Below are 17044 nucleotides of genomic sequence, written 5' to 3'. Positions count from 1 at the left end.
TTACCTTACATATAATTTTGGGCATATGTGTTTTTAGACAATGATCCCAAGTTAGTTTGTTAAATTAGCTCTAGTTTCGGCTTTGGTACTGACTAATTTGTGTTTACACAAATTTATTACTTGATTTATTACCGGACCAGGGACTAAACCAAAGACAAGGACTTAAATACAAGGGATATGATAGGAGTGATTACATTCAGAGGAAGAACACAGGTGAGACTCATGGAACATTAACAAATAGCGGGAACTATAACAAAGGGGTCCCGTGATACAAATAAACACACATGGAGCACGGAAACATGGGGGAAGATCACATGACACAACACGGGAGTCTGACAATAGCATCCTATAGAAATTATTGATTTAAAAGAGAGATCTGTGAGGTGTGTACTCATTTATGCAATGTGTATTATATATTCTTTTTATTTATTTCTCCCCCCCCCCCTTGTCTCATTCATCTGTTTGCTATTGTGTCTGTACTATTTAAATAAAACCTGAAATATTTCAGACATATGTTTTTCTGTTTTCTTTTTTCCAGAGAGGTGTGATGAGGTTTTGGCTTCACCGCTTCCATACAGCGCCTTCACCAGCTCCTCTGTGTTGGCAGCGGATTTTGGCGCCGGCTATGCAAAACTCAACAGGAGAGTAGGTGAGGACAAACGCTCAATGGAGAACTTGTGTACTTGATTACTTTTACTAAATAAAAGTCTCTTATGAGCACCAGGATTGCATTTATTTGATCAAATGCAGGAGAAACAATAATACTGCGAAATAAGATTACAGTTTGGGCTCCCTTTTTTCCATTTAAATATATTTAAATATGTCATTAATTTCTGTGATGCAAGGCTGAATTTTTAAAGAAACATTAAAGAAACGTTTCTGACTATTATCAGTATTGAAAATAGATTTCGTCTTCATGCCTCATGATTTGGCTTATGATGATGCCTTGTGGGAAAAATATATTTAAATATATTTAAATTTAGAATATTCATTTTATTGTTACATGTTGTCAGGTTCACCAGTGATCTAGCCTGTGCACACATATGCCATTTTAATGAACTACAACTCCCATCATGCACCTCTCACACACCAGTTTCTGATTCCCCCTGATTACACACATGCAGCTGGAAGCTCATGATGGTCTAATCAGATGGACCATAAAAACAGCACACACACATACACACACAGAGAGACTTGTGATCTGTAAGTGACCAACACGAAGGAGTTTTCCTTGTCTTGTTTTACAGTTTATGTCGTTTTGCCACCTGTCCCGACCATTTGCCTGTATTCTGACCACACTTTTGGATCATCTGCATGGTCCTGTCTGTCCCTGTTTTGACCTTTGCATGCTTGACGATCCTCAACTCAGTTGTAGGGATGGCTGACATGAAACTGATGTTTTGACACAGTGTCGAGATCTCAAAGTGCAATTGTTTCGAAACACTGCACCAAAGCATGATCCAAAACACCCAGGTCACATGACTAAAGTGTTTCAAAACACCAGGTCATATGACTACAGTGACCTGGCGAATCTGCGTTTGACTGACAGGGTTGGAAAAAAACTAGTGGACCGTGTCTGTGCACAGAGTAACTGTGCTGCAACTGGCCCGAGTTGGATTACTGACTTGTACAAATACTCTGAAATTATAACTTGATGTATTTTATTAGTTTTACATTTTATGACCATAACAAGACATATTTATTCACAAAGTGTCCATTCGGATGTCAGACCAATGTTAAAACAAAACACGTTGCAAGAACAGCATTTAAAAACAAACATCTTTAGCTGCATCTCCCTAGATTCGAACCCAATATCTCTGCATGCTAGTCAGGAACTCTCACCGTTTCACTAAATCACTTGAAGCCTCAACTCTACAACGTGGGGTTTAATACTTCAATTTGCTAAACTGTTTCTTTGCTGTTCCAGAGCAATACATAAAAAATGACCACTAGGTGTCACTAGAAAGCAGGGTTTCGAAGCTTTGACACATTTGCTTCAACTGTTTCAAGGTTTCATGAAACCTTGGTTTGCCCACCACTACTCAGTGTACACGACTCAATACAGAAGACTCAGCTAAGTACGTGCGTGCATGTGTGTTTGTGTTGTTTTTATGCTCCATCTGATTAGTTCATCATGAGCTTCCGGCTGTGTGTGTAATCAAGGGGAATCAGGAACTGGTGTGTGTGAGGTGCATGGTGGGAGTTGTAGTTCATTAAAATGAATTGCCACTGTGTATGAAATGTGCTATATAAATAAACTTGCCTTACCCCTAATATACAGCCTAGGATGCTGCTGATCGTGACACGTATAATATTACACAATATATATCATTTCTTTTTATTTATATTTTAGCTATTTTGTTAATATTTATATTTCAATATTACCATTTTACTGTTTTTGCAGTAAATCTGGGTAATCTGTGATGCAAAGATACATTTTACATTTAAGAAACGTTTCTGATTATTATCAGAGATTTCATCTTCATGCTTCATGTTTTTTCTTATGATGATGTTTTGATTTTTTTTATATATTCAAATTTAGAATATTAGTTTTGGTGTTACATGTACAATGCTACAGTGTGATTTTTTATTTTTATTTTAGAATTGCTTTTATTTTATCTGATCGTTTAAATTTGTATTTATTTAAATTATATCTATATTATTAATAGTAATAATATTTGAATATTACAATTTTACTGTATTTCTGTGATGCAAAATTAGATTTTTTAAGAAACATTTAATAAACGTTTCTGATTATTATCAGTGTTAAAGATAGATTTCATCTTCATGTTCATCCTTCGTGTGTTTGCTTATGATTTTTGTGGAAAAAATATCTTAAAATATTTAGTGTTCATGTGTAATATTACAGTATGTTTTTTGAATTTGCTTTTATTTTTATGTGATCATTTTATTTTTATTTATGGTCACACAATTTTGATGGTTCGTCAGTTAAATATCTGTTGAAGAAGCATATCAACAGATCTACTAATAGCAAACAGTCTACCAATACTCAAATTAACCATCAAAATAAAGCATTACCTTATTTTTTATATTATTTACATTATTAATATTTCAATATTAGTATACTTTTGATGTAATTTTTTTATTAAATAAATACAGATTTTTTTTTTACATATTTCAACATTTAAAAAATCATTTTAATCAACTGATCGTGTACCATCTCAATGATATATTTAAGGTGCAGTCATTCATTTGTAAAAAAAAAAAATTATTACGTTTACTTAATCGCTTTGTGCTGGGACCACATGAAGGAATTTTGTTGAACCCTGCCTTTTTAACAGTGTAACAGTAATGTATTGCATTGCTTTGTGGAAAACACATTCTGTGCACATTGTAGTCTCTGCATCCATGCATAATAACAATCAGCTGGTGTGCCAGTTACATGCTCTCTTCTCACTGGCTGACATTTAGACTGAGATATAATGCCTGATTCACTGCAGATAAAGTATAAAGGATGCATTAGGATTTGCTTAGATTGCAGAATTGAGGAAAACATCACTATGGGTCATAATGAATTTTAATGCATGCTGGCTAGCGTGGAGGAAATATAGTGCTAATGGTGCATTATGAAGCTGCGGTATGGCCTAAAGCATCGTACTTCAAGTTTGGTATCTTGTGATGTTTTCTTACATTGTTCATCCTCTTTGAAAGGCAATGGCGGATGGTCACCATCAGACTTGGACAGGTACAGGTGGCTACAGGTGGACCTCAGGGCTAGAAAACAGATCATGGCCATCGCAACGCAGGGCAGATACAGCAGCTCCGACTGGACCAAAAACTACAGGCTCCTGTACAGCGACACCGGGAGCAACTGGAAGCCCTATCGGCAGGACAGCAACATATGGGTGTGTTTACAAGGAAAATTGTGATTTATGACTCAGGGAGTAAATGTTTTGGCATTACTGAATTTGAAAGTAGCAGCTGCCACTGTGTTGCGCAAAACGTACGTGACCTAATAGGTCCCCTTTAACACTTGTTAACAATCAATCAATTCATGTTGGCCGTACATTTTTATTTCTCAAATGGATTTCACTTTCTCTTTCATATTTTCTCATAAGAAATAATGATTAGAATTAAAGAATTTCTTTTAAAGAATTTGCAATAATAAGGAGACTTTTATATCCTGTAAGTTGCTCCCAAACATTAAAAAGTTCATAAACTACTTCCCTTTATTTCTAATTGTCAAAGGCTAACATGATTATTTTTGTTTCAAGATCATTCCTCACCACAAATTATTCCCTCCTTGCATAATTAAACTGAAATGCTCAATCACAGAGATTAAGATGCAAAGCCATTTCTCATGGAAATGCGTGAGAGTCTGTTTTATTGATCTGTGTACTCAGAAGCTGCAGTAATGAAGCATCTCACTCACAGCAGGAGGTTTTCTCTGTGTTTTCACAAACTACAAACTCTTCTATCTGTCTCAGACGTTTTCAGGTAACTGGAACTCAGAGCGGGCCGTGCGACATGAACTTCAGCACCCGTTTGTGGCTCGTTATGTGCGTTTCATCCCACTGGACTGGAGCGAGGAGGGCAGAACTGGTCTGAGAGTGGAGATCTATGGCTGTGCTTACTGTGAGTGTTATCGAAATGATCCTTAATGAGAACGCTAACCGGGGCGAAAAGTATCATTTTTGTGTGGACCAAATGAAACATGATAGTTAACAAGTTTAAAACTAGCCTAGAGCGCTATCTTCTGTTAAAAACTAACCTAGAGGACCATCTGCTGTTAAAAACTAGCCTAGATTGCCATCTGCTGTTAAAAACTAACCTAGAGCACCATCTGCGGTTAAAACTAACCTAGAGCACCATCTGCTGTTAAAAACTAGCCTAGAGCACCATCTGCTGTTATAAACTAGCTTAGAGCACTGTCTGCTGTTAAAAATTAGCCTAGAGCACCATCTGCTGTTAAAAACTAACCTAGAGCACCATCTGCTGTTATAAACTAGCTTAGAGCACCATCTGCTGTTAAAAGCTAGCCTAAATTGCCATATGCTGTTATAAACTAGCCTAGAGCACCATCCGCTGTTAAAAACTAGCCTAGAGCACCGTCTGCTGTTAAAACTAGCCTAGAGCACCATCTGCTGTTAAAAACTAGCCTAGAGCACAATTTGCTGTTATAAACTATCCTAGAGCACCATCTGCTGTTAAAAACTAGCCTAGAGCACCATCTGCTGTTAAAAACTAGCCTAGAGCACCATCTGCTTTTAAAAACTAGCCTAGAGCACCATCTGCTGTTAAAAACTAGCCTAGAGCACAATTTGCTGTTATAAACTATCCTAGAGCACCATCTGCTGTTAAAAACTAGCCTAGAGCACCATCCGCTGTTATGAACTAGCCTAGAGCACCATCCGCTGTTAAAAACTAGCCTAGAGCACCATCCGCTGTTATAAACTAGCCTAGAGCACCATCCACTGTTAAAAACTAGCCTAGAGCACCATCCGCTGTTATGAACTAGCCTAGAGCACCATCCGCTGTTAAAAACTAGCCTAGAGCACCATCCGCTGTTACAAACTAGCCTAGAGCACCATCCACTGTTAAAAACTAGCCTAGAGCACAATTCGCTGTTATGAACTAGCCTAGAGCACCATCCACTGTTAAAAACTAGCCTAGAGCACCATTTTCTGTCATAAACTAGCCTAGAGCACCATCTGCTGTTATAAACTAGCTTAGAGCACCGTCTGCTGTTAAAAGCTAGCCTAAATTGCCATCTGCTGTTATAAACTATCCTAGAGCACCATCTGCTGTTAAAAACTAAACTAGAGCACCGTATGCTGTTAAAAACTGAGCCTAAATTGCCATCTGCTGTTATAAACTAGCTTAGAGCACCATCTACTGTTATAAGCTAGCCTAGAGCACCATCTGCTGTTATAAACTAGCTTAGAGCACCGTCTACTATTAAAAGCTAGCCTAGATTGACATCTGCTGTTAAAAACAAGCCTAAACAAATTTATTTGATGAAAAGTTGAAACAAATACTTGCATTTCCAAGCATTTTAGCTTGATTGACATTAATTGCGTTATAAGTTGCTGGCGACACGGTGGCTCAATGGTTTACACTGTCGCCTCACAGTAAGAAGGTCGCTGGTTCGAGTCCCGGCTTGGCCACTTGGCATTTCTGTCTGGAATTTGCATGCTCTCCCCGTGTTGGCGTGGGTTTCCTCCGGGTGCTCCGGTTTCTCCCAGAGTCCAAAGACATGTGTTATAAATGAATTAAATAAACTAAATTGGCCGTAGTGTATGAGTGTTTGTGTGAATGTGAGAGTTTATGGGTGTTTCCCAGTACTGGGTTGCAGCTGGAAGGGCATCCACTGTATAAAACATATGCTGGATAAGTTGGGGGTTCATTCCACTGTGGCGACCCCTGATGAATAAAGGGACTTTGCAGATGGAAAATGAATGAGTGAATATAAGTTGCTTTATAAGTTGCTATAGTTGACCTCTGTCCTGCTTAATATGGTACCATGTTGTCGGGTCTTGTATAATTTCATCACACTTCAGTATTTGGCTCTTCTGCAGTCTTGTATTTGGTCTCTTTGGGCTACGTTTAAGTTCGCAAAGTTGGAGTATACATAATACAAGAAATGCTTATTTAAAGTACAGATGAAATCAAAACTATCCATGTTGACTTTGTAAGCTCACATTGCTAGTTTTGTGGTGACCAATTCATTTGTGCATGTCATTAAGAAAGAAAAAATTATTCGCCCTTGTAATTAATTGAAATCTGAAAATGCACTTCCTGTTTGATTTTAGTTCAATTCTCAGATTACGTCTGTCTGAGGTGTTGGGCGTGGCTAACATACTTAACCACGCCCCTCCAACTGTCAGTTTTGACAGCAAACCGAAATGGTGAGCAGGAGGAGGAGTCTGTTAGGCTGTAAATAATATGCCTACTTGACTACATCCAATCAGCTCACAGTAAAAAAAAAGCCACGCTCACTGTTTACTCATTTATTATTCCGTTTCTTTAGGAACTGCATCACAATACAAAAAAAAAAGCTGTCACAGCTTCCATTTTATGTGGACTTTAAAGAACAAAGATAATTCTGCATTATAATTCATAATATGGTTTCTTTAAAAGCAAATATGTTCAATTTCACCACTGTTGCATCATGAACTTGTTTTGAGTTTAGATCTGGGAAAGACTTCATTAGATTGACCCATATTCCCGCTTTCAGGGGCAGACGTGATCAGTTTTGATGGCCAGGGAGTGATTTCCTATCGCTTCAGACAGAAGAAGATGAAGATCTTGAAGGATGTGATATCGCTGAAGTTTAAGACCTCTAAAGGAGACGGTGTTCTGCTGCACGGAGAGGGACAACAGGGAGATTATATCACACTAGAGCTGCGGCGAGCCAAACTACAGCTGCAGATCAACCTGGGTAAAGTTTTTAACTATTTATGTACAGTTGACGTCAGAATGTTCATGCTCCTGTTCATTTTTTCTTTTTCAATTATTTTCCAAATGATGTTTAACAGAGCAAGGAATTTATTCCTATAATATTTTTTCCTCTGGAGAAAGTCCTATTTTAAAGTCAATATTATTAGCCCCCTTAGGCTTTATTGTTTTTTCAATTCAATTTTCAATTCACCTTTATTTGTATAGCGCTTTTACAATGTAGATTGTGTCAAAGCAGCTTCACATAAAAGGTCACAGTAAATAGGAACAGTGTAGTTCAGTTTGTAGTGTTTAAGTTCAGTTCAGTTGAGCTCAGTTCAGTGTGGATTAATAATCACTACTGAGAGTCCAAATATTGAAGGGCAAATCCAACGATGCGCAGCTCTACAGATCCCGAACCATGCAAGCCAGTGGCGACAGCGGAGAGGGAAAAAAAACTTCACTAATGGCGGAAGTGAAGAAAAAAAACTCTTTTGACTCTCTTTAGAACAAACCATCATTACACGTCATTATTAAGCATCATTATATAATGATTTGACTAATTAGCCTAATTAACCTGGTTAAGCCTTTAACTTTAACCTGGCCAAACTTCTTTTGCAGAGCTGCAGTCTCCAGCCTCCGGCGCCTAGACTGCAGCTCTGCACAGTAAGTTTGGCCAGAGGAGAAATGGTCGTGCTCAACTGAGCCTGGTTTCTTTCGAGGTTTTTTTTCACTTTCATCAATTGGTGAAGTTTGTTTGTCGCCAGTGGCGTTCTTGGTTTGGGACTTGTGGAGCTACGCATCGATGGTTTTGCTTTTCAATGTTTGGATTTTCTGCAGTGAAAATTAAACCACACTGAACTGAACTAAACTGAACTTCAACTCTGAAAACAGGACTGTTGCAGTTTCAATTTAGTATAAATTTCTATATTAAGCTGCTTTAACACAATCTACATTGTAAACTTTAAGCTAGGGCTGCACGAATAATTGAAAAAAGATTGCGATCTCGATTCGACCCCCCACACGATCTTAATTCTTCTTTTCTAAGATTCAGCCAATTAGATTTTCAAGTTCGGGAGAAGTATAAAGGCGGTAAAAGTCTTCACATTGTTTTATATACGTTGCTCAGCAACATGGACACCTCCAAATGGTGTTATAAGTGTCACAGACTGTATTTCTAAGGTATAATTCACCCCTAAATGTCATTTCTGTCTTAATGTAATGATGTATTCACGGCCGCGAAATCACACGTGAGCTGTTCGTTTACTACTGAGTGAATGTGCGCGTGCCCACGAATGTATACTTTAGTCAACAGAATCTGCATAGGCTGTGAATAACAAGTAATAAAGTTGTAAATAAGTTTGTTGCACAGAGCGATCGTTTGGGAGCCGCACGGGAAGTATGATTTGCATGTTTGTTTGTTTTCTTTCTCAACGTTACGGCAGCTATGACATGAGCCACACTCAGCAGTGAAAGTGAAACCGAAAGTGCGCACATCATTTAAATCATATCACATTTTAGAGTTGTGATTACGACAAGCATTTGATATGTGTTTTCTTTCATGGCGAACACAGTGTTGTGCTTGAGAATAAACGTGTAACAGTGTCAGTATATCTAGGCTATATAATGTTGAATATAATGCAAGAGAGAATCTGATAATGACAAATGTCTCATTTTATCAGTGAAAAAAATATTCTAATTATGTTGTCAAAGACAGATTGCAAGCATTCGTCTGAAACGTAATAATTCAACTTCAGAATTATGAATAGTTGTATTCTGATGTCATCACTTTATTGTGCATTAATGACCAGGACAAATTTAAAGTCTATTCAAGTCCACCATTCCAAGTCTATACAAAATGTAGCATTTTAACCAACAGTGGACCTACACATAGGCCTAATATTATTATTGTTTTACCATATGTTTCAGAAATAGCAATAATAACAGCCTACTCATATTAACCTTTTTTTACATCGACTGAATCGTGAGAAAATTGTGATGTTTATTTTAAGCAAAATAATCGTGATTCTCATTTTAGCCAGAATCGTGCAGCCCTACTTTAAGCTGAATAGTAGTAGCTTGAAAAATATTTAGTCAAATATTCTGTACTGTCATCATGGCAAAGATAAAAGAAATTGGTTATTAGAAATTAGTTATTAAAACTATTATGTTTAGAGATGTGTTAAAAAAAACTTATTTCCATTAAACAGAAATTAGGGGAAAACAGGGGGGCGAATAACTCTGCCTTCATTTGTAATAATATAATAATAACATTATAATATACATTTTTTTTATGTAGGACCCCTTTAAAGAAATGTATATATTTATTAATATGCATTAAATTGATCAGAAGCCACATTAAGGACAAAAAAATGCTAATAATTTTGATTTCAAATACTGTTCACTGGAATTTTCTACTAATCAAGAATAGAATCCTGAAAACGGTTTCCACTAACCCATGACCTGTTTGATTGATCTGACCTGTTCCACTAATGGGGTTTGATGCTTGTGTCTATTTCAGGCAGTAATCAGTACGGCTCCATTCAGGGTCACACATCAGCGTCGAGTGGGAGTCTGCTGGATGACGACCACTGGCACTCGGTCCTGATCGAACGCTACAGACGCAGCATCAACTTCACACTCGACCAGCACACACAGAGCTTCCGCACTAACGGAGAGTTTGACCACCTGGACCTGGATTATGAAGTAAATGACAGATTTATAGCTATTGATGGGATTATTTATAATTAAAGGAGACCTATTATGCAAAAATCACTTTTATAAGCGGTTTAAAGAGTTGTGGGGCAAGAGTGTATGAGTGTAGCCAGCTTCTAATGGTAAAAATTAATTAATTCTATTTTTCATAATCACACTTGATATAAAGAGTCTGCAGAAACATTTTGATTGACATTCTCCCTTTGTACGTGTCATCAGAGTGGGAAAGCCCCGCCAATTAGTGATGATTTCTCCCTCATAGGACGTTAGTCTTGTTTTTGAATCTGCCACTTTGCTGACACAGGCATTTATAGCCCCGCTCTCTTTTGAAAAGAGCACAACCTCATTTCAATTTAAAGCGACAGTCACCAAAATGGCACAATTTGGATCAAAGCCTTTAAAGGGCACCTATTTTACCCCTTTTTTAAGATTTAATATTATGATTCTTCTGAGTGTGCCAGTTTAGATTCAGTTCAATACATAATTCAGATTTTTTTATTATAATGTGTTAAACAGTGTCATTTTAGGGCGTGTACACAGGTCGTTGTTTTAGGAGTGTGTTGCTTCATATAAAAATTAGTTTTGACTTCCTGCTCAACTTAACCAGGGGGCGGAGCCAAGAGCTCCCCCGCTTTGTGTATGGCAACAGGCAGACAGAGAGAAGCAACATGAGTGAGAGGACCAGCATTCAGCCATACATGTACGACTCGGACACAGACCAAGCAGAGACTACTGTTGAGGAATCAATATTCCTAATGTGCCAGAATATGTCATAGTGGCAGTTACAAAATCCTTTGTTTGTTCTTTGTTTAGTTTTACAGCCGCTATGTTACGATGTATGCGTCATCCATATAGGAATGCAATGATTAACCGGTTTCACTGCTAACAGTGCTTTAATTCGTCACGGTTAATTAAGTGTAAATGCTTCTCAACACCGTGTTTCTGCATGGAACAAAACTGCGGCAACTAAACAAAGTTATGCCAACTGTGCGCTAGTTTCAGAGCTTGTACACCGAGCACACTGAATTACTTACAAAAACTTTGACTGAGGCTGTAACTAAGGCAAGTTCGTAATTTCCAATGGAGGGACTATTTCACGCGAGGCAACACGCTCACACTTTTCAGCCACACCTAGTTGAGATGACAGGGAGCTTCTGTGACCGCCGGAAATTTAAACGGCTGAAGTTTAAGAAAGGTGCAATTAAAAGTACACGTTTGCAAACCCACCTAAAGTTACAAACAATAGCGCCCATGAGAGCGATCATGTGGTGAATGTTGATCCGCCAGTGCTGAAAGACTCAGCTGTTTTTAATGGCCTGAATCTCGATACATTGCATTCACTGCGTTCAGTGCAAATGGCTGCTAAGTGTGAAATCTCTGTTGCTTAGTCGCAGGAAGACGATGAAGGCTCTTGTGTTGAGCCCAATGAGCCTTACATCCAAAAATTGAGCAAGGGTGTTTCTTTGGTGACATCACTTTCACTCCCATGCTGAAAATAACGGATGTGAAACAACAAACTGAGAATATAGTAATGCACGCCTGTCATTCAATATTGGTAGGCGGGGGGACCGCACTCCTACGTCAAGTTGCGGTCGCTTTCAAATCCGCTCTAGTTGGTCCACCGTTTTAATGTTGTTAAATTGGAAAAAGGGACTGGGTGTGTTTATATCATAAACAGCTCGAAAAGTAGATTTTTCATCATAGATGCCCTTTAATAGGCAGAAAAATTATCTGTGGGTTATTTTGAACTGAAATTTACACACTGTAGGAACATTAAGAGACTTATTTGACCTCTTATAAAATTGTGCATAATGAGATGAAAGCTGCTCTTTTTCATGATTTGTGTCTTGTTATCCTGTACAGATATTTAAACATTACTAAAGATTTATTTTGCAGCACTGGAGAAGCAAATTACATAATATTCAGTCTTGTTTATTGTCCAAAAAATATTATTTAATCTTCAAATTTAAACTAAAGCTCATATTTAATTTTACGCTTAAAGCAAGAAACAAATCTGCCAGTAACAATTGATAGGATTATTTATCATTGAAATGGTTTGGGATTTATATTTTAGATTTATATTCTCAAACAAATATTTGTGCTGTATTATTTAATCTTGGGCAACAAGAAATGAGATGCAAGCTTTTCTTTTTGAAACAAATCTACAAAGTGTTGCGAAATTATGCCTTGCTATGTAGTACAGATTTTAAACAAATATTAAAGATAAATTTTGCAGCACTGTAGAAGCAAAATACAACTATTTCAGACATACATTTTATTTAATCTTCACATTTAAACTAAAGCTTAGGCTTTACACTTTAAAACAAGAAAAATCTGGCAATGGGTATTATAAAAAATATTTATATAAGATATGTTTATTTTTATGAAGTTATCAGCAGATTTTTCTTTGATTAATTGTTGAATATTACTTGATTTTTATCATATATTTTTAAGTTTTTAATTATTTATTTATTTAGTTTTTAATTATTTACTTTTAAGCTTCTTAAGTAAATGCATCTTGATTTAAGGATGTGAGAAAATTGCATTTGTGTCAGTACATTGTTTTTGTGCGTTAGATCTTAAAGCGACAGTAACCTAATAATGTCTTGAGTGTACAAACCAATTTAAACTACAGACTAAAACTAAAATATGGCTAAAACTCAAAAGAATCATTGATGCAATGTCAAGATTTTGGCTTAAACTGTTTCTCTAATATCACAGAATAGACAACAGCACCATTATGTATTTGCATATTAAGTAATAATCTCTCAGTTTCTCTCTCAATTTTCATTTCTGCCACTCAATTATGACAGTACATAATGTTTTACTAGGTTAATTACGCAAGTTAGGGCAATTAGGCAAGTCATTGTATAATGATGGTTTGTTCTGTAGACAATCTAAAAATATATAGCTTAAGGGGGCTAATAATATTGACCTTAAAATTGTTTTTTTTTTTAAAAAGCTTTTATTCTAGCTGAAATAAAACTTTCTCCAGAAGACTTTCTCCAGAAAACAAAATATTATAGGAAATACTGTGAAAAAAATCCTTGCTCTGTTAAACATCCTTTGGGAAATATTTGAAAAAGAAAATGCACAAGAGGGCGAATTATCTTGACTTCAACTGTATATGATTTCGTTCACCGGGTGGCATTTATTCAAAAAGAGAGAGGGCATGGATAAGATTAATGTTTGCCTGTCAGCATTTATGGATGGTAAATGTTTCCATCACTTTCACTTTATCTCGGCGTCTATTCCCAGATTACATTTGGAGGGATGCCAGTGTCGGCCAAGCCCAGCTCAGGAGGCCGAGAAAACTACATCGGCTGCATGGAGGCCATTCATTACAACGGGGACAACATCACTAACCTCGCACGCAGGAGAAAAGTAGACACCTCCAGCTTCGTACGTGCCAAATTTACAAGTCTATTTTTATCACTGCTGAGCTCTCCAGTGCCTTGTGGAGATTATTCAGTCGCTGTATTGAGGACTGCTGTGGTTGGGTATTAAGTGATTGTGATCCTCAACCTTTTTAATTACAAGACCTATTATTATGTTGACACAATATATATAAGCATGATATGATTATGCAGGTTAAAACATGTTAGAACTTCTACTGTAATTGGCAAATAGGTTTATTTTGAACTCTTAAATGTTTTATTATTATTTACAGAAACTGCTGTGAGCTGTAATTGTATTATTATATGTAACATTTCAATAAAAGTATTATATTATATTATATTATATTATATTATATTATATTATATTATATTATATTATATTATATTATATTATATTATATTATATTATATTATATTATATTAATTATATTATATTATATTATATTATATTATATTATATTATATTATATTATATTATTCTATATTAATTATATTATATTATATTATATTATATTATATTATATTATATTATATTATATTATATTATATTATATTATATTATATTAATAATATTATATTAATTATATTATATTATATATTATATTATATTATTCTATATTATTCTATATTAATTATAATTTATTATATTATATTATATTGTATTATATTATATTATATTATATTATATTATATTATATTATATTATATTATATTATATTATATTATATTATATTATTCTATATTATTCTATATTAATTATAATTTATTATATTATATTATATTGTATTATATTATATTATATTATATTATATTATATTATATTATATTATATTATATTATATTATATTATATTATATTATATTATATTATATTATATTATATTATTCTATATTATTCTATATTAATTATATTATATTATATTATATTATATTATATTATATTATATTATATTATATTATATTATATTATATTATATTAATGATATTATATTCTATATTATTCTATATTATTCTATATTATATTATATTATTACATATTATATTATATATTATTCTATATTATATTATATTATATTATATTATATTATATTATATTATATTATATTATATTATTACATATTATATTATATTATATTATATTATATTATATTATATTATATTATATTATATTATATTATATTATATTATATTATATTATATTATATTATTAATAATATCAATGAAAATATTTTTTAATTATTATAAAACCTTTATAATAATAATATTTCAGTTATGATGTTTTCAGTTATTTCAGATTATGATGATAATGTTTTTTGTTTAAATAATTCCTCTTCTGGGTTTAATAATGAATGTATAAAACATATTATTGAATTTTCTAAGGTTTGTTTTATTATTTAAACCTACAAATGGTATTGTTTCAGAATTGTTTTACTCAATATTATATATAGAAGCTTTATATAATCAATCCCTTCAGGATTTAGTGTGCCTATTGGTTCTTGGGATTAAAAAGAGAAGCAAATGTACTTGTATTTTATATTTTCTTAACAGCAAATCTCAAAAACTGAAGCAATAATGCCTTGATTTTGAGAAATGCAGTCACTTTAGGCCACAAAAATAAAATAAATATCATTGTAAAATTATGGAGGCACTGTATAATTATGAAAATGTGTTTACATATTGTAATGTTATGTTAAATGTAAAATATATATACACAAAAAAAATTTATACATACACTATATTTATATGGGCTGAATTTAAACAAACAAATTAAGTTGAACATTTCTAAATTAAATTTGTTTATTTAAATTCAGCCCATATAAATTGTCTTCAACCAGTGACCTAAAAAAATAGTAAAAACACCAATGTTTCCATTGTTCCACCAACTAAATTATATTATATTCAAATTTACAGTGGATATAAAAGGTCTACACACCTTTGTTAAAATGCAAGGTTTCTCTGTTGTAAAAAAAAATAGACCAAATAAAAAAAAATTGCACTTTTTCCACTTTTAATGTAAGCTATAACATGTACAATTGCATAAAAACAAACTCAACTCTTTTTTTTTTTAGGTGTGGGGAGCTAAAAATAAAAATAAAATAATGGGGTTGCATAAGTGTGCGCACCTTCAAAGTAATACTTTGTTGAAGCACCATTTAATTTACTGTAGTTAAAGTTTTTTACAACACAGAAACCTTGCATTTTAGGAGGGTTATATAGACTTTTTATGCTAATCACTGTAGATGATTGCTAGGAAAGTGTGTGTTCACACCAGATATGTCCTTGAGATTATAGCATTCAATTTTCTGAGTCCAAATTAAGAAATAAAATGTAGTATTTTTGAGCTGTTTTATCTTATGTTGTCTTTTATAAAATCATTTTAAAACTCAACCCCATTGAGAACCACTCTTAAAGATTTACTTTCTTTTAATTAAAATTAACATGAAATCAAAAACGACCCCACTGGTTTTCTTAATGCACATTTTATGCGTTGTGTGGCTTCAGTGACTGTTCTAATTGAATTCTTTGTATTGTTTACAGTAATCTCAGCTCCCGAAGGTTTGCTTTATATCTCATTAAATATTCAGTAGATACAAATTCCTGTCCCTTCTCCAGCCTCAATCAAAAGCACAGGTTTCCTTCCCTTTCCCACAACGCTCTGTGTGTGTGAGATGAGGACAGATGTGGAGTGAGAAGTACTGTCAATCTGTGTGTGTCTGTGGTCTGTGATTATTCACAATAACTAATGAGTTGTGGTTGTTATCAAACTCCATTTCTGTGCTGGAAAAACCAGGACATGTCAGTTTAAAGTGATTGAATGTAGTTTTTGTCTGCCAACCAGCTGACAAATAACTTTATATTCACCTGCTGAATTTGCTGCAGATTCAGACCAGTCTGGTTTTAGATGGATTTTCCAGTACACAAACTCTCCAGGTTTCCTGAATAAAGCCTCCCAAATGAATCTGCCCTCTGAAATTTGTTTGTGATCATTCCTTCCTATAGTGCTGTGTTCAATTATTTAAAGGGACAGTTCACCCAAAACTGAAACAAATTCACTGTTAATTTGTTTATTTACTATTATACTATAAATTAATTTACTTGTTTATTTACTTAGACTATACAAGACATAGTTTTCACTAGAAAATGAAATACGATTTTGAATATTCTGAAATTTTAGTCTCAAGAAATGCAAGTCAATGGCTATACTGGCACTTTGAGAGTTATATTATTTATATATATATATATATATATATATATATATATATATATATATATATATATATATATATATATATATATATATATATATATATATATATATATTATTAATATAATATTATTATAAATTATAATATATTATATATATATATATATATATATATATATATATATATATATATATATATATATATATATATATATATATATAAGCGTTATAAAATTAACAACCTCATAAAATACTGCAGGTAATATTTTTTATATTATTTATGTTGTTATGAATACCACTTTCAAGTAAACCACTAGTTAGTATCACCG

General features: G+C 33.7%; 1 protein-coding gene across 1 annotated transcript in view; it reads left to right on the top strand.

Moving 5' to 3' along the window:
- cntnap2b (contactin associated protein 2b) overlaps nt 1–17044 on the top strand; it is a 110849-nt gene that overhangs the window by 35250 nt on the left and 58555 nt on the right. The window contains exons 2-7 of the mRNA XM_056481763.1: nt 539–649; nt 3673–3866; nt 4449–4596; nt 7199–7402; nt 9920–10104; nt 13372–13515. Of these exons, the coding sequence (XP_056337738.1) occupies nt 539–649; nt 3673–3866; nt 4449–4596; nt 7199–7402; nt 9920–10104; nt 13372–13515 (986 nt within the window). The remainder of the gene's footprint in view (nt 1–538; nt 650–3672; nt 3867–4448; nt 4597–7198; nt 7403–9919; nt 10105–13371; nt 13516–17044) is intronic.

The sequence above is a fragment of the Danio aesculapii genome, chromosome 2 (assembly GCF_903798145.1).
Source record: "Danio aesculapii chromosome 2, fDanAes4.1, whole genome shotgun sequence".
NCBI classification, from domain to species: domain Eukaryota; kingdom Metazoa; phylum Chordata; class Actinopteri; order Cypriniformes; family Danionidae; genus Danio; species Danio aesculapii.
The sequence above is the reverse complement of the archived record's forward strand: the minus strand, read 5'-3'. Positions and strand labels throughout refer to the sequence as shown.